This window comes from Lepidochelys olivacea (assembly GCF_965140295.1).
Source record: "Lepidochelys olivacea isolate rLepOli2 genome assembly, chromosome: 9".
In the NCBI taxonomy this organism is placed as follows: domain Eukaryota; kingdom Metazoa; phylum Chordata; order Testudines; family Cheloniidae; genus Lepidochelys; species Lepidochelys olivacea.
In genome coordinates this window covers 3,989,222-4,012,033 of record NC_140419.1, presented here as the reverse complement: position 1 = coordinate 4,012,033, position 22,812 = coordinate 3,989,222, and the positions used below count along the sequence as shown (strand labels likewise).

Here is a 22,812-nt window from a genome sequence, read left to right as displayed (position 1 = left end):
GAAGGTGAAAGGTGCCACAGAGCACTAAGGGTACATAGTGCTCAGGATCAGTATAAATCACAACACGGGAACTGCCATTTCAGAGCACCACCTAATCCAGTCTCCTAGCTCCAAATTCTGAGCTCAGTGGAGAGCACTCAGCAGCTTGCAGAATTAGGCCCTAATTGCAGGGCATCATGATGGCAAAAGCAATAGGTCCCTCACTTTGGCAGCGTCACGCAGGGTTGTAACAAACAGAACTGCAAATCCCACAGCTGACACTAGGATGTGACTCCGTGGCTTCATTCCCTCTAGCGACAGAATACGTGTCTTCATGGCTCACAGAAAGCCTCTGGTTTGGGTGGAGACCCTTGGCGCAGACTTACCCTCCCGCAGCTCTCGATCCATTTTGGGTGCAGGCTTCTTTTCCAGAGACAGTGCGGGACCATCTGCCAGCTCACTGTTAACACCCGAGGGGACTCTGGGGAGCAGGAGAGAAGAGGAAAAGCCATGAGTTTTCAGTGGGTTTCAGATTCTGGGAATGCTGCTTTTTTTGCAGCCACCAGAAAAATCAGTAACACACACACACACACGCACACAGGAAAGGAAAGGAAAGGAAAGGAAAGGAAAGGAAAGGAAAGGAAAGGAAAGGAGGCGCTGTTCAAAACAGAGTAGGGATTTGGGGTGCTCAACCTGAGACACCTTCAAAAAAGAGACCAGATTTTTTTTGGCAGGGCATAATTCTGCACTTGCTGGAAACCCTTTATGGTGTCTGGGCCCCTAAAATCATGAGTCATTTTGAAAACGCTGGCCTCAGTGTTTGTATGTTGGTTGCACGATCTTGACGTCTAAACCGGTACCACCAGAAACTAGCACTTGAGGAAAAGAACAGCATGGCAGACATGTTTAATAATTCAAATATCCAGTGCTGTCCCTATAACAGCACAGCTCCTAGCGAACCACGGGATTGCCCCCGGGGTCATGGGTCACAATCCATTCAAACTACCTTTTTAAAACAAAAACCAAACCTTTGGGGTAGTATTTTGTGCTTTTGAAAGGTACCACCAAATAGTCACACCAAAGAGACTGAAGCTCCCCAGAGCAGGTTCCTTAGGTTTATGAGCAGCAGCTGTGCATGGGATACCTAGGGAGGTGGTGGAATCTCCTTCCATGGGGGTTTTTAAGGTCAGGCTTGACAAAGCCCTGGCTGGGATGATTTAGTTGGGGGTTGGTCCTGCTTTGAGCAGGGGGTTGGACTAGATGACCTCCTGAGGTCCCTTCCAACCCTGATCTTCTATGATTCTATGCCATATTGCCTCATCAGTGGAGCTTATCTGTGACCCAGAGGCACTGCAGGGATACATGTGCAGCCCCGCACCCTGCTCTATGCACCCATCAGGTCTCACAAGCTAAACACACTAGGACCTCCCAGGAACACCTCCATGCTGCAGGAAGGCTATGAGTGCTTCCACAGGTGATGCTCCCCCCTCTGAAGGAGTCCGGCGCCCATGGCCCAGCATGGAGGTGAGGTGCTATCCTTTGCATGAGATGTGAGCGTCTCAGAACCCTGTGTTCTAAGGAGAGCAGCATGTTCTCTGCACTCACACACAGCACTGGGGCTGAGGAGATCCAGGTTCTAGCTCTTGGCTGGTTGGGTAGCCTTGGTCAAGTCACTTGGGCACTCCGTGTCTCAGTTTCCCCATCAGTAAAACCTGGCTAACACCGTTTCCCTACTAGATTGGGGTGCTGGGAGGTTTAATTCATGAATGTTTGTGAGACACTCAGATAAAACCATGATGGGTGCTACAGAAAGGTCTGTAACTAGATGGAAAAGGGACCCGTCATTTCCACTGAGTTACTGAGCTTGCTGGGCTATGTGGAGTTCAGGACTGGAAACATCAGGTACCGCTTCGGCTCTCTTCAGCAAACGGACTGGTCTCTCGATCACAGCAGCGGCCATTTTAAAACCCTGTGCTCATTCCTGCGAAACCTTCAGTTCAGAAAACAAGGTTGTGCCTTTGGTCAGGGACTTACCTGTGCTCGTCCTGACGGGCACCGGAGCGGCTCCAGTAGCCCTGCAACAAGAGAGGGGGGTGGGTTCTTTACACGGAATGATCAAAGTGACCCACGGAAACAATTCGGGAGGAAAAACAAAACACTGGAGTTTTTAAACACTGGAGATGGGAATGCAGAAAAACCAGCTTCCTGGGAACGCGCAGGTGATGTCTGTGCTGGCGTGGCCCAGGGAGCACGTTTACACTCCCCTTCTCGGACCGTCTCTGCAGTGGTCTCTCTGCCTTACACACGCGCACACGCTTTTCTCCATCCAGCGATGAAAAAATACATGCTTTGTGTGTATATAAAAAGATCTTCTACACTTTCCACAGTATGCATCTGAGGAAGCGAGCTGTAGCTCACGAAAGCTTATGCTCAAATAAATTGGTTAGTCTCTAAGGTGCCACAAGCCATGCTATGAAGTCTACATCGACATTCAAACTGCTCCGAGAGGGTTCAGATCCTCGTATCTCTATCAGGACCATTCCCTCTCCCCACATGTGAGGGAAAGGTACACAGGTCACAGTGTCAGCAAATGGCACAAAGCCCACGTAATGGCTGTGGCATTGGTTCTCCCAAAGAAAAGGTGAGGCAGAAGGGAAAGGAGTGAAGAATCTGCATGCATATTCCACTCTGCACTTCCACATGGGTGGAGTCATGGGTGCATGGCTTTGGAGCACTGTCGCAGTCCAGTGGCATTCAGGATGTTCTCTAATCTGCAAATCCATTACTTCAGTTGCTTACAAAGGATGGTCCAATGGCTAACACACTGGCCTGGGGCCCATATTCAATCATCTACTCTGCCACAGCCTTCCTGTGTACCCTTGGGCAAGTTACTTAGCCTCTCTGTGTCTGCCTCAGTTTCCCCAACAGCAAAACATGGCTAACATGACTTCCCCAGTAGACAAGAATGTTGGAAGGTTTAGTTCTTTAACTGAGTGCTTCACAGATGACAAAACCATGACGAGCATCACTGAAAGGTCTGTAACTAGACTGAAAAGGGGCCCATATTAAAGAATGTGAGACAGCCAGCTACTACAGTGACAGGGGTCTAACAGGTGGGGTCTGTCTCTGTTACACACTGGTAACACCTGTATGGCTTGTCAGGCCAATACATTCTTCTGGACTTAAACGGACGTTGATAGACTGCTTTGAGACATACCTCATCCCTCACTTCACATGCTTGGCCTTGCTAATGGGGACAGAAAACCAGACTGAAATCAGGCGGCAAAGTTTGGAACTAACAAACTGCAATGGCAAGGAAGAGCTACATGTCGTTACCAGCTCAGTGTATGCGAATCCCAGGCCAGTTGCTCCCGTCTGCAAGAGGTCAGACTCCAGCTTATGACGCCTCAGAAACTTGGCAGCCTCCTGCAATAGCCGAGGGAAGGGAGAAGGAAGCGTGAGGCTGGTCAGGGCATGAGCCTCCAATTCAGGATTCCTGCATGACCGCGGGCGATTCACTGAGGCAACAAGTGCAGACAGTTGCCACAGTGATGGAAGGGGTTTTCCGTAGCTGGAGGAACCGCCCCAGCCCCCGAGAGGCAGTACCAAGGCTGCTGGAAGAAACGACCACACGGCGTCTACACTGGGGTTTACGTCGGCTGAACGAGGTCTCTCAGAGGTGTGAATTTTTCATACCCCCTAAGCAAAGAAGCTAGGTCAACCTAAATTTTAGGTGTAGACCAGGCCTCAGGTTCTCTGCACCCCTCCTTCCCCTCTGTACATGGGCATAACAGCCCTGCCCTACTGCAGAGGGTTGCTGTGAGGCTAAATTCCTTACCGATTGTGGGGCACTATGCAAATCGGAGCCAGATAAGTATCTAAGACACATCCAGCTCTGGCAGGAGGAGACGTCTCTCAGGGCTGTGACGGGAACATTCTCCAGCATGGGAAAGGGACCCACTATGGGAAAATTATTGCTAGAAAGATATTTCCTCCAGTGGTGACTCAATAAGTCCTGTTTCGTCATCTGACACAAGGCTAATCCCCACCCCACTTACTGCAGAGCTGTTCCCTGCAGAACAGTTTGGAGTGCTTTGCCCAGTTTAGCTTTAAATGACTCAAGCGGTAAGACTGGCTTTCACCACTTGCCCAGTTGACTAACAGCCGGGACTGTCTGGAGTTCTCCGGATGCTCCTTATCCTATTTCATCACACTGCTCCTACTCCTGTCCTCCTAAACAATCCCTCTCCCTCCTTGGGCCATACACCTACGTGGGCATCACATCCCCCCTGCTTGGTTGTCATCTGGCTAAAAACGGTCACACCAGCCACTGGCATTAATCCCGAACGTGACCAAGAGAGCCACCTGGCCACAATCCTTTAACCTTTCCTCAACATCGGTGATGGTACTAGGAGATTGCCAAATTGCTGCATCAATTGAGCTACTTCCAAACAATGCTTCAGTTGTGGTGCCATGCAGGGTAATTTCAATACATTTATGTATTCTTACCTCTCTGGGTTTGATGGTCTCCGGGTCCATAGCCTCTTCCAAAAGGCTCTTGTAATAATCCGCGTTCTCCAAGACAGCTTCATCGTCCGGGTGGAACAGGAGGTAGGTCTTGGCACATTCTAGGGCTTTCATGTACTCGCCAACTGCAAGGGAGCAGAGCAGAGGTTGGGGACGGCATGGAGACTACATGGCATGACCGATCCAGAGGACTCAGAGGTGACAGGTGTGTTGCAGCTAACTAGGAGGAGAGATAAGGAAGAAGCCAGCCAGAGACGGATGGATGAGACTTTTCACTCGTACAGACTTTCACCTGATGGCCCCCAGGCTCATGATAGACATTTATGAATCAGCTCCACCACAGCCCTCTGAAATAGCTCTGTCTTATTATCTCAATTTTACATAGGGGGAAACCGAGGCACAGAGAAGTTATGTGGCTTTTCCAAGGCCACCCAGCAAATCAGGGGACGGAGCTAGGACAGAAGCCTGGAATCAGCAGCAGACCACAGTCCCTGAGAGAAAATAAGGGGGATGGAAATCAGTGAATATGAGAAATGAGCAAGCTCCCAGTTTTAAGTCGGATTTATGATTCTCATGTTGTTTATTGCCACATTTGCTTATTCTCGGGCTCTTAGTATATTCCTCTCTAGGACACCGATTGTAGGTGCTTTTAATAAACAGACCATTGTCTTATCCTACATGTTGTTTTACTATCGACAATAAGCACAAGTAATTATTTCTATGGTCTTGCCAATGCTCGCGATTTTGTTGCGACTCTCGCGATCTTTGTTGTTTATTTTAGGTTGTTACAGGAGATTCTCAGTTTACCTTTTGTTAAAAGAGAAGTTTATAGCCCTAGCGTTTGCAGTAAAAAAGCTCAGAAACACAAACTCCAAAGGCTCAGAAACCAGAAAGCCAATGAAAAGATCCCAAAACGTATCATTAAAAAAAGAATCTCATGATTGTTAAGCCAATGTCATGAGTTTGTGGTGGTTGGTTGTGAGCAAATAAGGCTGGTGATGCTGCTTTTTATAAAAGCACTTAGAGCCAGACTTTTTAAAGCTTATTTAGGGGCTAAAGACACAGATAAGCACACAGTGGGATTTTCAACAGTGCGTTGGCATCCAACTCCCCCACCTGGTGCCTATTTAGGCACCTAAATAACCTTTAAAAATATGGCCCTTCACTCTTTGCACTTCATTCAGCTTGGAGAGTAACACTAGGCAGGGCTCTTCCACTCTCAGTTTTTAACTGGATTTATTTTCTGGTTCTCATGCTCTCATAGACTAATGTCAGAAGGGACCATCTATTCTAGTCTGACTTCCTACACACTGCAGCCCACATAACCTCACCCGCTCCTGAAATAGACCCCCAACTTCTGGCTGAGTTACTGAAGCCCTCAAGTCATGGTTTAAAGACTTCAAGTTACAGAGAATCCACCATTTACACTAGTTTAAACCAGCAAGTGACCCACACCCCAGGCTGCAGAGGTCTCTGCCAATCTGACCTGGGGGAAACCTTCTAGACCCCAAATACGGTGATTGGTTAGACCCTGAACATGTGGAAAAGACCCACCAAGCAGATACCTGAGAAAGAATTCTCTGCAGTAGCTCAGAGCCCTCCCGATCTACTGTCCCATCTCCAGCCAGGGTGGATTTTTGTTACTGGCAGCTGCCAATGGGCCACATGCCATCATAGGCAGCCTCATCATACCATCCCCTCCATACACTTATCAAGCTCAGTCTGGGAGCCAGTTAGTTTTTTTGCCCCCACTGCTCCCCTTGGGAGGCTGCTCCAGAACTTCACGCCTCTGATGGTTAGAAACCTTTGTCTAATTTTGAGCCTAAACTTGTTGATGGCCAGTTTACGTCCATTTGTTCTTGTGCCCACATTGGCACTTAACTTAAATAACTCCTCTCCCTTCCTGGCATTTATCCCTCTGATGTATTTATAGAGAACAATCAGATCTCCCTATAGACTTTGTTTGGTTAGGCTAAACAAGCCAAGCTCTTTGAGTCTCCTTTCATAAGCTAGCCAGTGCCATTACGTTGTGATGGCATACACCCTACAGGAGAATATTTAAATCCCCAACTAAAGCAGTCCCCACTAACCCGAAAAGAGTAACAAAAGCAAGCAAGGGCTGCTAGAAATGGAGAAACCCAGCTTTACCTCTGTAATAGGCAAACTGCAAGTAGTCATAATGGAGAGGAAGGTAGTTCTCAATGGGTGATAAACGCCCAGGACGGGTGGCAAGTTCTCGGACACACTCATGTTGACACACCAGGATCTGCATGTAGTGATCTGCAAGGGAGAGAGAGATATGACAATGTCTGTGCTCAGAAGGCTGATGATCAGCTCTTGAGAGATGGACTCAGCTGGGTTTATGGAGAACAACTTTCATGGCACAAGTAGACCAAAGACACAGGGGCCCCATCCTGTAAGCTGCTGAGTATATTCTGAGAAGTCAGTGGGAACATGCTGTCCATGCCCAATATCTGGGCCTTCTGTCATGTTCCTTTCTAACAGGACTCATAACTCAACTCAGGTCTTGAACATCTTGCAAGCACATAGTCTTCAGGCACAGCTTGGTTGCAGGTGTCTGATGTTTTACTCTGTGTTAACTTCCAAGGGTGTTAATTTTGCACACATGGTGAGGAGAGACTGTACTGCAGAAACCACTATTTCGGTCTAAAGCCACAGCAAAGCCACCTCAACATACAATAGGCCTCTTGAGAGATCTTTGCAATGGGAATCAACAGAAGTTGTCAGACTCGGAGGGTCAAAATTCGGAGGGACACCAAGAAGGAGATCAAAGAAACCTGAGATCTGAAAGACTTATGAAGTCATCTAGCCAATTGGGTGAGGAACAGGGTAAGATTACTCTCTACTACATATTTTCCAGTGGTTTGTTCAAACCATTTTTAAATGGGTCTTGCAACAAGGTTTCCACTGCTTCCTTTTGGAGACTAATCTATAAAATAACAGGCTCTATTCGAAAGTTCTGACTGATGCACAGCCCATAATTTCCTGTGTTCAATTTCCCCCCTTGACAGCGGAATATACTTCTGTGGGAGCACTCTTTCAAAAGACTTAAGAACTGGATCTTTGATCCTTTCTCTATTGCAAGAGCAAAACGCACAATACGGGACACATCCCAGCTGAGTGACAGTTTGAGATTAATACTGCTGCAAGCCAGGCTGGGAAATTCAATGCAACCATTCAAGCTAAGCCAGACGGAATGTGTACTAATAATATTAAGGGGAGGAATGCTATCGACAGAACCCTTCTGTTCATCGCTTCTTAAAGAGGACACATTTCTCCGGTTAGTTTAACTGAATGGCAAGCATCTTGCCATAAACAAGATTTCTAACTGGTGACAGCACACAGTACAAGCCAAAGCGGACATCTGATTCCACTTTGGGACCTTTTCTGCAATGTACTTACAAATCGACTTTGCTTGCTGTGCCTCTGTATGCAATTAAAACCTTTAAGGAACAAACATAGGTTTGAAACAAAACATGAGCTCTGCTACCAGAGCACCCCCACAAGCTGCCAAAACACCGGCTTTAGGAACTTGCACTGAAATCAAGTGGAAACTCAAAACAGGCCCCGTCTTGCTCTGGGGATTCAAAGAACTGTTAGTGTGAGTGGACATTTGATTTCCCAGACACACTCTGCATCGTGCACTAAAGAGAGAGTGGGGGAGGGGAAAGCTAAACTTTAAACCTACTGGGAGCATCCTAGATCTGAAGGTTGGCAGCAAATCCTAATATCAATCATCACTGACATACAGTGCTTCCCCTCAATGCTCTCAAAGCGTCCTTCAAAACTTTACGGCGATCGTGCAGGAATCATTACCTGCCATTGAAATGCAGCCACCTCTGGGGTGGAGAGTGGCAGCACCACAAAATAGCTCAGGATAGGGAATGAAACATGGTTTTGGAGAAACTTAAAACCATTTTCTCAATAGCATCAGAATTCCCTCTTTCCACTAAATATAATGAGGCTGGGAACCAGAGACCTGTCAGTAAATTATGGAGTAAGACATCCTGTCATGTATCACTCTCAGTCCTCTGTAGAAAGACACGTAACAGCAACGGGAGTCTACGTTATTTTGCCAAGCTGCTCCAGTCAAGCTGGTTTCTATGGGTGGCTGGATGGCTCTGGGACTTGGTAATGGGCTATAAACGCTTTCACCTCCTGGTCACGGATTTAAGTCTCAGTGAGAACTGAAAACCTTTCCCATGGGATGGCTGTTCAATAGCCTCTGGGAAGGGAGTTTCTTGGTCACTCTCGAGTTCCCAGTGGACAGCATCACAAAAACCATTCACAGCACTGGCTCCAGTAGGCAGCAAGGCCAAGGGCTGAGCTGGTCAAGGACACGGAAGAATCTTCTCAGTCTAGATGAGGTCCCTCCGCGTCCACTGTGAGAAACAGGGTGAAGGGAGGTTGCACTGCCCACACTTTATCTGCTCCGGGGCTTCACTCTCCAGAGCTCCAAGCCTAGCACCTTTCACTAACGTCACGGCGACGCTCCTCCTCCTCCCGGTACGACCTGATTCTGTTGCTGCTCTGACTATTCCCCAAATGACTCCCCCTCCCCCCCCGAAACACACGCAATTGCCATCAGAGTGCAAAGCCACTGAACGCAGCAAGAGCAACATACGTGCACTAAACCAGCATGAGTTTTGCCAACTTTGAATGAGTCCCACCTGCAGCTTTGCCAAATGATCTCCCCAAAGGAGGTGATCAAAGCTGTCTGACGCTGGGACTGTCTCCTCGGGACTCACAGCACAGAACCCTCTGTTTGGAAAGAGGTGGGAACTCAGCAGTGCTGGTCTCTGGGCGCATGCTCCAGGGGCAGGAGGAGCTGCAGATTTTCCTGGTCTCATGCATGATGATGCCCAGGGTTTGGTATAGGTAACCTGAGAGGATGGATGGCAGAGCGGTGTTAACCTATCACACAGAGACTCTTAGGGCTTATCTGCACACAAAAGTGGTACTTTCATTATACCGGTGTCGTTTTAACTATGTTGGTATAGTTAAAGCACTGCAAGCCTCCTAGTATGGATAGAGTTACACAGTTATAAAAAGCTGCTTACACTGCGATAGCTTATTCCTGTATGGAAAGGGGAATAAGATATTCCAGAAGAAGACACCTTTATGCCACTATAACTATATCTACACTAGGGTATGTACTGGTGTATCTACATTGGCTGGGGTTGGGAGTGGGGAAATGAGATCCCTAACTGACATACAGGTATGAAATCTACCTGCAGATCAGGCCTTTGAAAACTTCTCTTTTCTTCTTGCATGAGTAAATATTAAAAAAAACAAACAAACAATCTGCTGTCTCGTTCCAAAAACGATCAATCGATAGATCATCAGGCAAAGAGTCTTCCCTCTTGTTGTGCTCATGGTTTCCCATCTCATTGCTCTCAGTTAGGCTCTCGACTTTGTACTAGCAAATGAGTTTTGACACAAATAAAAACTAATCTGCATTTGAATGGAAATATTTTCCATAGCAGCAGAAGAAAAACAATCCCCCCAAAACCATGCATCAGCTCTCAGAGCTGACAGGCCAACTGCAGATATATGAGACTTCTGAGGCCAAGTGGGCTCAAATGTATTGTTATGCTTTCCCTTACTGCTAATTACAGGCAATTAAGTTTATGGAGAGAGGGCTCCCACTTAACCCTGCCTTGCTCAGGGCCACACATGCAAATCAAAGGACAGTAGAGCAGCAGTGTTCAATTCCCTGCACAGGTTTCTAATCTCTAGTAATTCTTTGCCGCTTCCGCATTATTCTAGCATCTATCCTATTTTTTTTCGTCAGTGTCCCCGGCCTTTTCAGACAATGAGCTGTTCAGAATATGACCTGGCAAAATCCTTTCCTCCCTACCTAACTAATGAAAACAAGGGATGAAGTGTGCTGGGCCTGTTTATCATTCCTGCCCATCCCGGGACCCAGCTGTGCAGCCCTCCCAATCTCAGGAAGTCTAGGCAGCTGGAAGGTATGATGCTCACGTTGGTAAAAGTACAGGACTGGGAGCCAGGAGTTCTGTGTTCCATTCTTGACTCTGCTAATGACTCGCTGACTGATCACGGGCAAGCTGCTTTCTCTCTGTGCCCCCGTTTCCCCCTCTTTATAAACAGGGTGGTAATTCCTCTCCCCAGGGTGCTATGCAACGTTTGCACAATGCTTTTAGATCCCTCAGCTGGAAAGAGCTATAGAAGGGCAATGTCGAGCTGTTATCACTCACTGGGTTGTGAACACATTATCCTGACACAGGGGCCTCGTTGCTCCCAACTGCAGGCTCCTGCGTGCCAGACTTTGGAGCAGGTCAGCAAGTGCACAATTGGCAGAATCTGGATTCCTGACGTTTGGGGTTTTGGTTCAGCCTGTCACAGTGACAGGGACCAGTCGTGAAATTCAGATGCAGACTCATCATGGACTTCAGGGATAAAGTTGGACCCCTGCATGCACAGGTTCAGAAACAGCCTTCCAATCAGTATTTGGTGGGCACGAAACCTAGCTAGTTTTAAGATGGAGCATGCTAAGTTTATGAATGAGGTCATATGACAGGGCTGCCTCCAACGGCAGGGCACTGGACTCTATGACTAGGGCCCTACCAAAGTTACGGCCATGAAAAACACGTCACGGCCCATGAAATCTGGTCTCCCTTCATGAAATCTGGCCTTTTCTGTGCTTTTACCCTATACTTTACAGATTTCATGGGAGAGACCAGCGTTTCTCAAACTGGGGGTCCTGACCCAAAAGGGGGCTGCGGGGGGTGGGGGGGCCACAAGGTTATATTAGTGGGGGTCGCAGTATTACCACCCTTACTTCTCCACTGGCTTCAGAGCTGGGCGGCCAGAGCGTGGCGGCTGCTGACCCAGGGCCCAGCTCTGCAGACAGCAGCTCAGAAGTAAGGGTGGCAATACCGTACCGTGCCATCCTTCCTTCGGCGCTGCCGATGGCTCTGCCTTCAGAGCTGGGCTCCCGGCCAGCAGCCACCGCTCTCCAGCTGCCCAGCTCAGAAGGCAGCACCGCCCCCAGCAACAGTGCAGAAGGAAGGGTAGCACTCCTGCAACCCACCCCCACCCCCCGACAATAACCTTGCGACCACCCCACAACTTCCTTTTGGACCAGGACCCCTACAATTACAACACCATGAAATTTCAGATTCAAATAGCTGAAATAAGGACATTTAAAAAATCATAAATCGTATGACCGTGAAATTGACAGGGCCCTAGCTATGATCCAGGAGGTTTCTTCAGTCCTGTGTCCTTATGCACATTGTTCTAGACCCCTTAGCATCTTCAAAACACTTTACACGCAGCTAGCTAGTGCATGGCCATGCAGCACGCTGGTAAGGCAGATGTTAATGTCCCCCTTTGGTGGAGGGGAAAATGGAGGCAGAGAGGTGGAGGTCCTGATTTTCAGAAGCGCTGAGCACCCATAACACCAACTGTAATCAATGAAAACTGCAGGTGCTCAGCACCTCTGAACGTGAGCCCCAAGCCCACTGAAGGAGATGGTTTTCAATTCAGGATTAAAAGGAGGAGTCCCTGGGTCCCAGTTGGCTTTACAGTTCAGCGCTGCCGGTTATTGAAGGGAAGCCGCTTTGCCAAATTCAGCAACGGTGTGAAAGTTTATAGTTAAAAACACCCCAGGAGCCAAGGCACATACATGTCCTGCGTCTTAAAGGGACTTGGGGATTGGTTAGAGACCTCACCTGCAATTGCTTCATAGAGGTCAGCTTTATACTCCAAGTACTCGTACTCTTCGAACCGCTGAGGCCCCTCGCACATGACCCGGCACTCCACATCTGCGGTGTAGTAGCCCCGTAGCGCTCGCTCCAAGGACTCGATGGCCAGCACGTATTCTTCTTGATCATAGTGCTTCACCCCTGCACTGTAGTTCTCCTGCAAAGAAGCCCGACAGGCTCATTAGGCAGCTGGGAACCAGGCCCAAACATGTACAGACACAGGCCACGTGCCCGGCAGTGAGGCCCAAAGATTTACAAGGGTATAGGCACTCCTGTGCTCAGCATCGCCACCCACGCCTACCAGATTTAGGAGCCTAAGTCTCGTTTTCAAAAAGGATTTAGGAACTCCGGAGCCTGAACAGCCTTGACTGTCAAAGGGATTTAGGCTCCCAAATGCCTAACCCCCTTTTGAAAGTAAGACTTGGGCTCCTAAATCAGGTAGGTGCTGTAACGCTGGGATTAAATCAGTGCCCATGTGGCACACTGGTCTAAAAGAGAATCCTGTAGAACTGCACATTATGCTGAATGAACAGTGATGTTTGCTTAACGAACCTCCTGTGTGTAAATTCTCCAGAGCGCTACAAAATCATTAACCAGTGACTGCGATGAGCCCAGTTTTTGGGTTCATTTTGGTTGCTTCACAAAGCAGTTGTAAAGCTGGCTGAACCGGCTGGGCACTACCAGATAATATCGGCCATATCCAAGACCTTACTGAGTCAATGGGAGTTTTTCCATTGTCTTCAATGGGCTTTGGATCATGCTCATGGACCTGACATAACACCGGTACCTCTCCCAGCATTGGCATAGCTGGGAAAAGAGAGACACCTATGCTCTGGATCAGTCCGGGAATGAAGATGGCTTAAATCCCCCTTTGTCACCCCCACCTCACCCACACCATCCTGTGCTGGGTACATCTCAGGGGGTCTGGAGAATCCAGCCCCCATGTAAATGTGAGAGAGCCATTTACTGAGCCGTCCGTCAAACCAGGCCATTGCGGATACTGAAAGCAGTCAGCGTGTGAGTCAGCAGCTCCTCTACAGAGAGGACAGGTTGGAGGGTTGCGTCACCGGGCATACGACAGGGGATACGTATAACCGAGGATGTGCAGTCAGCTCCAAGAGGACACGCATCCGAAAACAAAAGGGAATTCTGACAGATTTGTTTTCCAGTTGAACCTTCACGACCAGAGAACACTGGCATGTCCACTGCCAGCCAGAGCTTAGCCCTCAGAATTGCACATTTGATGCATTGCCTTGGATGTACATGGATAAAACAGGTGGGTGAATAAGTGCCCTGGCTAAATGCATATGGCTGGACTACAGTGAAAATACAGGTGCACAGATGCCTGAATGGAAGTGTAAATGAATGCAAAATGACCATGCTACCAAGTCTATGTTTACTGACGTAAATCAGAGACACTGTGGTTATCTCTTGGCTATGCACAGGGTAATGGCGCAGCCAGGCAGATGCTAATGGGGTGGGAATTGACAAATGCTGCCTTTCTAATGCCCAGCATAGACATGGCCAAAGGCTCACGCACCGATATTCTCTAGCTAGCACGAGCTCACGTCACAGCATTGTATACGCCATCCAACCGAGCTTGGCCAGTAGCCTGTGTTACCTTCCTCCAGGCCCAAAACTCTTCCCCAAGCTGGCTGACACTTGACGTACGTGTTCAGCTCAGTGGACAGAGCTGGTTTCCCAAACTCACCATGTGCGGCTTGGCCTCTCGATCAACCAGATGGACCTTCCCAGCCATGGTTTTGTAGTTCTCAATGTCCTGCTGCATTTCCATGTGCTCAGGGTTTGCCATGAAGAAGGTGTGAGCTGCATCTGCTGCCTCCTCCAGCTGGTTCAGCTAAAACAAGGGAAGAAACAGGCAGCTGGTAAGTGCCCTGCTAACCCAAGCCAGAACCGCCCTCCGTATGAAGGCACCACACTCAAGATTTCTTTCGCCACCTACCACTGCTCAGCATTCCGGGGGCGTTTGGGACCAAGCTACCACTGCTGCTGAACACAGGGAGGAAATCCTGCCGTTTCGTCTGTCCTAAGGGTGCATCAATGGCCAAAAGCAGGGACTGGGAAGGGACCAGCAGCAAATGAGATCAACATTGAGTGATGGGCGAAATCGAGGAAAAACGGAGCATGCAGAATGAAGGAAGTGATTTCAATGCCAGAGCCAGCCTGGTGCAGGGCAGTTAGAAGATAGGGAGTCTGTTCCTGCCTGCCTGCGTGACCCTGGGCAAGTCACTTTGCTTGTCTGCGACTCAGTTTCCCCAAGTGTACTATGGGATAGCAGCTCCTTCAGAGGTGGGTACAGGCACAGAGCAACAATAACTGCTGCTTGGAGCCAGTAAATACACACAGCCTGGTGCCAAGACTGGCTATGCCTAAACCATTGTTGCCACGTTTGCCCTGACACATCACGGAACACAAACCCTAGCGCAGTGGTCCTCAAAGCTCGTCTGCTGCTTGTTCAGAGAAAGCCCCTGGTGTGCCGGACTGGTTTGTTTACCCGCCACGTCCGCAGGTTCGGCCGATCGCGGCTCCCAGTTGCCGCGTTTCGCCGCTCCAGACCAATGTGGGCTGCGGCAAGTGGCGCGGGCCAAGGGACGTACTGGCCGCCACTTCCTGCGGCCTCCACTGGCCTGGAGCGGCAAACTGCGGCCACTGGGAGCTGTGATCAGCCGAACCTGCAGATGTGGCAGGTAAACAAACCGGTCCGGCGCGCCAGGGGCTTTCCCTGAACAAGCGGTGGACTGGCTTTGAGGACCACCGCTCTAGGGGACGTGTGGAAGAAATCTGGGCGGGTCGGGGGGGGAAACATGAAAGACCAGCCACCCCTCCCATTCTAGACCCCTCTAAACTCTCTGACCTGAATCCCCATGTAAGCCCCGCACTAGGAGGGAACATCCTGCAGTGAAAGTACCCTACCCATCTGCTTTTCCTGCAGTCAGACCCAGGGCTCCAGGCTCTCCTTGGCTTGCACAGGCGACCATGGAGCCCTTGCCAGGCTATTTTAAATTGCAAACAGGCAGATTCTGCTGTCAATCACACCGATGTCATCTGCAGTTAATCCCACTGAGCTAAATTACTCCAGATTTACACTGGTGTAACTGCTATCAGATGCTGGCCCTGCACTGGTCAAGGCCTCCTACACATGTAGAGAGTCCAGCCCTGCGCACACCGGCTGCAGCTGCGGGATCTGCAGGGAAAGAGGCAGATGTGGTAAAACATCTGCCTGCTGACAGCCATACACACCATCATGGGGAGAGAAAAGGATAGGAGACAGCTTCACTGGTTGAGGCCCCTGCCCCCAAAATTAATCACAGCACCATAGAGGAAGAGCTGGTGCAGTTCGGGAGCCAGCTCTCCACGGGTGCCCAAGGGCTGTCCAAGCTGAAGGCTGCTTACTAGTTGTGCTAGACTCTCAGGGCCTGGTTCTCCTCCCACGGCAGGGGGCGGATGCCCGCCAGAGGCCTACCCAGCACGGAAATCCCACTTAACCCTGGCGGTGGTTTCACCGACGCTCCCTCATGTCTCCGCTCCCTCACATCCGACTCAGTAAATGGTGGGGGCCCACGGTTGAGGAAGTAGATTGCAGCGAGGGAGAGGAGCAGGGTGGACTTAGCCCCAGCCTGCCCTTATTGCACCAGTCTCAGCGCGGGGGAGGAGGGGACGCACACCGGGAAAGCTTGTGGCGGCCACTGGATATTCTGTCTGAGTCAACCAGAAAGCCCCCCGGGGATTCCCACCTCTGCACCCCCCTCCTCAGCAATGGGGCCTGTAGCTTCCAGCCCGAAACCTTTGTAACGATCAGCCTCCGCTGATCAAAGCCACTCGGCACAGACAGCTCATAATGGCACAAGGGTCTCTGCCCTCAACGAGCGGAGGAGTCGTCACACCGGGGACCGCGCCTAACCGATGGGGGGGTCGGCGGGGGCACAAGGGAGCAGTGCGATGGTCCGAGAAGTGTTGTACGCAGCAGGCCCAGCACCCCAGCCGCCAGGCCACTGCCTGTGGTTTTCAGGCATCCCGGGAGAGGTGAGTTAGGAGGAGAGATTTCCCAGGCACACTGCCCTGCCGCCATGATCGGACATTGTCTCCCTGAAATGCCTCCTGCCTGCGTACGGCACTAGGAAGCAGATTCCAGCCACACTTGTGCACATGTGGGAAATTCAGTCTCAATTACAATGATTTGACAGAGACCGAGCACGCCAGCCTTCCTCCCAGAGGGACCACAAAGCCTGGCCGGCTCCCGGAGGATGTTACTCACCCGGGAGAGAACAAGAGACCGTGCTGGACGCTGGCCAGTTCAAAGCCGCACACAGTGTCACAGCACAGCATGACCGAGGGTAAAGTGCTGTAGGGCTGCGAACACGAACCGCGTGCCACTTGGCCAGCACCGCGGGTTGTTGGTAAACCACACTGGTTTGTTTGCTTTGGTCCTGTCTGCTGCTCAGATTCCCAGACCAGATAATTGGCAAGGGGGTCCTTCCATTTGTTGCCTTCTTTCTTAGTCTACGCTGTGGCTCAAGATGTAGGTCACAACGAAGTAGCACACCCTAACTCAGCAGGCCGTCTGCCCAGCACACGGCTGGACCAGCTTGCACCGGTCGGACTTTGATTTGTGTGACCGGTCACACTTTATATTACGGTTCCATTTAGCAACAGTCGATGCAGGGTTAGTACATGACTGACAGATGTTTCAACAAATGATAACGCAATTGTCAGCATGTCTGCCTGGTCTATAGGTTGCTTGTGACATGGGTTATGGGAATTTATAGCACTTCTACAGGGGTTTGTTGGGGACACTGGGGCATGGCCACTAGGTAACTCGAGGGGATGGAAGACCACGAGTGTCGATGAAGCCCCCTCGCACTAGGCCCAGGTGTCCTTGGCCCCCCCTCCTGCCTGGAGGCACTCGCAGCAGCTCTGCGTACTAGGCCCAAGTGTCCTTGGCCCCCCCGCCTGGAGGCACACACAGCAGTTATGCTGAGAATCTGCAACAATATGTTGCAGAGTCAGACTGCCTGAAACTAAGCAAGGCCAAACAGGGGAGATATGGAAGAACAATGCTGAATAAAGCAGCTTTATGTATAGTTTAACAAATGATACAGAGAATCAGGGAACTAGCTGGGAACTGGATTGGCTGGCTATATGGATACTTGGGGCAGCTTGCTATTGGATAAGTATGCTGGGAAAAAGGATGTATAAAAGCCAGTGTAACTTCCTGCTCTGTTGTGCAGGATTTGAGATTTTATTCTCCCTGTACCTTTTTGCAGCTGCAAATAAACTTTTCTGTTTCTCCACCCTGTTGTGATTATTGGGTGCAGCACACCGGGTAACGAACCAACTCAAGCTGTTGTTCAGCCTCTCGGCACTGGGTGCCGGCAACAGGTTCATACCCCTCTTTAACATGTACTACTTGTGTCTAACAGCTATCAATCCTTTCTAAAACATTCATCAATGGAACCTAAATAATAATTGTGACCATTTTATGTACAGACACTCCTCGCTGTAACATCCCCACCCCTCATAAAGTTTGCCCTGACGACTCTCCTGTGAGTATCATCAGCTACATTTTATCCACTGGGGAGCGCAGATATGCAGAGGTTAAGGCCCAGATTCGTAAAGGGAATTAGGTACCTAAGTTTCACTGATTTCAATTGGTGCCTAATTCCCCTTTCAGGAGCTGGGCCTAAGTGACTTGCCAAAGGCCGTGCAGGAAGAAGGTGGCAGAGCTCCAAGTTCCCAGCCTGGTGCCCTAACCGCAGGACACTCTTGTCTCTGTATTTCGCTCACCGTTTCTGCACATTTCTCACCCCTTTCCTCCATCCGTTTACAGCACGTTCCAGCCAGTCCCTGAGGAACACGCTGTTCTGCTAGTGGTGAGAGTAACGGACGTGCCACACGGGCCAGCGGGCAGCAGGGCGTTATCTCGGAGCAGACTGTTTACGCCCTATGGGGAATTGACAGTTTTGCATCAAAGGCTTGTCAAAATGCAGCCGTGACATTCAAACTGAAAATGTATTTTCACGTCTCATGGCAAAAGAAATCAAAACCCAAACTGCTCGGAGGGAGGGGGAATCTGTGATGCTTTAACTTCACACTGGAAGAAAACAGACCCTTTGGCAAGCTGGGACGTGCTCCATTCCACTAGGAAACCAGCCACATATTGAGCAAAGGTCAGCCCGCTCTTGAGCGATGAACACGCAAGAAGAGTCACGTTTTTATGTTCCAAATGCAAAAAAAAAAACACAAAAAAAAAACTCCTCCCCAAACAAAACAACAAAACAAACAAAAAAAAACCGTACTGTGAAATCCCACGAGATATTGATGCTTTGAGGGACAACATTGTCCCAAACTGAACAAGTATGTTTAATCTTAGCCTAGATCATCCCAGGGAAACCTGAAGGCAGGAGACCTCCACATGCAGATCTCCTCTGCTCAGCGCAGAAGCTGCTTCCGTGATACTAGCCCCCATGGCCTGGCATCCAGCAGAGGGCTCTCCCCAAGGTCAGGATCTCAGCAGGAGATTGGGAGCAGCGGGGTTATAAAAAAAGGGATGGCCGGAACGCCGCCCCGGGAATTGTGCCGCCCCAACCATGTGCTTGCTTTGCCGGTGCCTAGAGCCGGTCCTGGCTGCCTTGTGGCAATTCCCTAGAAGGGGTGTCCATCTGGGGCTCTGGTTCTTTTCTTGTGGCTCCCTTCAGCATGGAGACCTGAAGCCATCCCAGCTCTTTGGGATCCCCTGGAGCCTACTGGATTTGGGGACAAAGCAGCAACTCATTCTACAGGGGGAGGGGCAAACTCCGTAAGTTGGTGCTCACTGGTTTTCCCTTCCCTGTCTGGGACTAAGGCTATGTCTGCACGACATGCTGGGAGTGAGGGTCCCCTGCTCGTGTACACGTACGTGAGCATGAAGAGCCATGCAGCTGGTGGAGGGCAGGGAGCTGCAGCGGACGCACGGCTGAGCCTGAAACCAGCGGGTACGTACGTGCTAGTCCAGTTTCAGGCATCATAGAATCACAGAATCTCAGGGTTGGAAGGGCCCTCACGAGGTCATCTAGTCCCACCCCCGGCTCAAAGCAGGACCAATCCCCAACTACGTCATCCCAGCCAGGGCTCTGTCAAGCCTGACCTTAAAAACCTCAAAGGAAGGAGATTCTACCACCTCCCTAGGTAACCCATTCCAGTGCTTCACCACCTTCCTAGTGAAAGAGTTTTTCCTAACATCCAATCTAGACCTCCCCCACTGCAACTTGAGACCATTACTCCTTGTTCTGTCATCTGCCACCACTGAGAAGAGTCTAGATCCATCCTCTTTGGAACCCCCTTTCAGGTAGTTGAAAGCAGCTATCAAATCCCCCCTCATTCTTCTCTTCTGCAAACTGAATAATCCCAGTTCCCTCAGCCTCTCCTCATTAGTCATGTGCTCCAGCCCCTTAATCATGTTTGTTGGCCTCCGCTGGACTCTTTCCAATTTTTCCACATCTTTCTTGTAGTGTGGGGCCCCAAACTGGACACAGTACTCCAGATGAGGCCTCACCAATGTCGAATAGAGGGGAATGATCACATCCCTCGATCTGCTGGCAATGCCCCTACTTATACATCCCAAAATGCCGTTAGCCTTCTTGGCAACAAGGGCACACTATAAACTCATATCCAGCTTCTTGTCCACTGTAACCCCTAGGTCCTTTTCTGCAGAACTGCTGCCTAGCCATTTGGTCCCTAGTCTGTAGCGATGCACTGGATTCTTCCGTCCTAAGTGCAGGACTCTGGACTTGTCCTTGTTGAACCTCATCAGATTTCTTTTGGCCCAATCCTCTAATTTGTCTAGGGCCCTCTGTATCCTATCCCTGCCCTCCAGCATATCTATCTCTCCTCCCAGTTTAGTGTCATCCGCAAACTTGCTGAGGGTGCAATCCACGCCGTCCTCCAGATCATTAATGAAGATATTGAACAAAATCGGCCCCAGGTCCAACCCTTGGGGCACTCCACTTGATACCGGCTGCCAACTAGACATGGAGCCATTGATCACTGCCCGTTGAGCCCAACAATCTAGCCAGCTTTCTATCCACCTTATAGTCCATTCATCCAGCCCATACTTCTTTAACTTGCTGGCAAGAATACTGTGGGAGACCGTATCAAAAGCTTTGCTACTGTCAAGGAACAACACGTCCACTGCTTTCCCCTCATCCACAGAGCCAGTTATCTTGTCATAGAAGGCAATTAGATTAGTCAGGCATGACTTGCCCTTGGTGAATCCACGCTGACTGTTCCTGATCACTTTCCTCTCCTCTAAATGCTTCAGAATTGATTCCTTGAGGACCTGCTCCATGGTTTTTCCAGGGACTGAGGTGAGGCTGACTGGCCTGTAGTTCCCCGAATCCTCCAACTTCCCTTTTTTAAAGATGAGCACTACATTAGCCTTTTTCCAGTCATCCGGGACTTCCCCCGATCGCCATGAGTTTTCAAAGATAACTACGGTTACATCCACTACTGTGACCCTTGATGCACTTCTATTTGTACTCGTGCTCGCTCAATGAGAGCAAGCATGAGCACGCACACATGAGCAGTGGAATCACACCCCTCACCTGTAGTGTAGAGGTAGCCAGATTGGCATGTCTGCCCAGTAACTAGCCACCTGCAGATGTCCCATGGTAGCTGAATCAGGCTCACGGGGCTCCTACGGTGCAGAGTCTACCCAGCAATGAAACAGCCCCACAGCCCAAGCCCTGCACACAAGTTAGCTGGCACAGGCCAGCCCCGGGCTTTTCCTTGCTGTGTAGACAGACCCTCAGTGGTAATTGGGCTTGGCTACAGCTGGCCAGATGGTGCATACAGCTGTCCTCTGCCTAGCACTGCTGCAGTGCTCAGGACTCCTGGCTTTAGAGAGGGCTTGTTCCCGGTACGTTACCAGAACAGCACTGTAAAGAAGCCCCGTGTTTATGTTTAATGCTGCTTTGAGCAGGCATGGCCTGGAGCGGAGTAAGAGTGGCAGCCTTGGAATTCAGCTAGAGCAGAAGAATTCCTCTGGAAGCAGCAGGCCCGGCTGAGTGGCTGTAAACCTGTTCCCATTCGGAAACTGGAGTTGGCTGCCAGGGCTCATGAAAGAGGCCAGTTGTTTAACTAGCAGATCGACACCTCCCCCTGCACTGTATGCACGGTTCAGTGGGGCTTGGGAAAATACCAGGCTCGATGAGGATGTATATTTTTGTTCTGAGGCAGCTTTTTTAGGCTCAAACTCTACACCCTGGGTCTGAGCCCTGGGTTAAAGTGATTTATGTGTAGATGGAAGGGGGCTTAGGGTTGAACCCGAGTTCGAACCCTGGGCTTACATTGCAGTGTAGACGTACCTGGAGGGTGCGAGCCCTGCAAGGCCAAGTCAGCTGACGGAGCCTCAGGTTTTTTAATCACAGTGAAGACATGCCCTAAGGGACTTAGCCTGGGGGCACAGAAATCAATTGCAGAGCTCGGAACAGAAACCGTGTCCTTACTGTCACTCCCCTACCTTCCCTGGGTGGCATGTGGAAGGGACGCTACAGATCACGTGGAGGCTGAGATACAAACTTGGGAGAAAACAACTTTCTTCCAGTGGCTGGAATCCTACAGCAGGTGTCCCCCCCCCCAGTCGCCTTCAGAATCCTCCTGGCTCTGGCAAATGCTAACATGGAAAAACACTTCAGATGAAGATAGGAATCAACTCCAGTGGCATGCTCCATGAACTTCGCCTATCCTGTCATACTCCTGCTTTTCTCATTGGTAACAATGGGCTGAATCAGCCCTCAAATCAACACAGGCACTTCGCCTGGGAACTGAAGCTCACTGAGATTTCTACCACTGTAGTCAAGTTTCGGACAATAAAACCTCTAAACTCTAAGATTTTGTTCTATTGCCCTAACTCAGCCAAAGTCCACTGACAGGTCCAATTCACAGCAGACCCAGAGCAGGGCTGCCTGAGGAGCATGTGTAATTGCCTTTGAAAAGAAAATGTAAGCCCCAGTCAGAGGGCATGTCAAAACAGGCTCCAGCTTTGTCCTTTGAACAGCAAAGCACCAGGGCACAGCAATGCCCAGAGGAACTTGAACAATTTGTCCTGTGCAAACTTGAGAATATTTTTGGCTTTAACCCTGTAGTTACAACCTGTGCAGGAAACAGAGGCTGGCTTTGCTCTTCCTGCAAAACAATAGCTCTCCCGTTTGTGTATTCAATCCAAACAGAAGAGAAAGTTTGAGTTTACACTACAGCACGAGAGAGAGAGAGAGAGAGAATGAGAATTATGTCTTGCAACTTAGTTGATCAGGTAAATTCTACTTTATCCATTTTACAGATGGGAAAAATAAGGTTCAGGGAAGTAGTGTGATGTGTCCATGGTCATATTATAAATAGGTGTCAATTCTTAGCATTGAACTCAGGAGTCCTAACTCAAAGTCTCCCCTAAACCCTCGCCACAGAGGGTACATCTACCCTGGAATAAAAGACCCGCTGCACAGCTACGGCTGGCCTGGGTAAGCCGCCTTGGGCTCGTGATGCTCGGCTCACAGGGCTA

The 22,812-nt window shown here is 49.9% G+C and overlaps 1 protein-coding gene across 3 annotated transcripts in view; it reads right to left on the bottom strand.

The window, feature by feature from the left end:
- P3H2 (prolyl 3-hydroxylase 2) overlaps window positions 1–22,812 on the bottom strand; it is a 124,075-nt gene that overhangs the window by 14,381 nt on the left and 86,882 nt on the right. For all 3 annotated transcript variants that reach the window (XR_014712983.1, XM_084639140.1, XM_084639141.1), the window contains exons 2-8: window positions 13,969–14,115; window positions 12,225–12,414; window positions 6,655–6,786; window positions 4,489–4,631; window positions 3,316–3,405; window positions 2,014–2,054; window positions 366–460 (exon numbers count right to left, since the gene is read on the bottom strand). Coding sequence is in view for 2 of the 3 variants with exons in the window: in XM_084639140.1 (XP_084495266.1) it covers window positions 366–460; window positions 2,014–2,054; window positions 3,316–3,405; window positions 4,489–4,631; window positions 6,655–6,786; window positions 12,225–12,414; window positions 13,969–14,115 (838 nt within the window). In the remaining variant the exon portion in view is untranslated. The remainder of the gene's footprint in view (window positions 1–365; window positions 461–2,013; window positions 2,055–3,315; window positions 3,406–4,488; window positions 4,632–6,654; window positions 6,787–12,224; window positions 12,415–13,968; window positions 14,116–22,812) is intronic.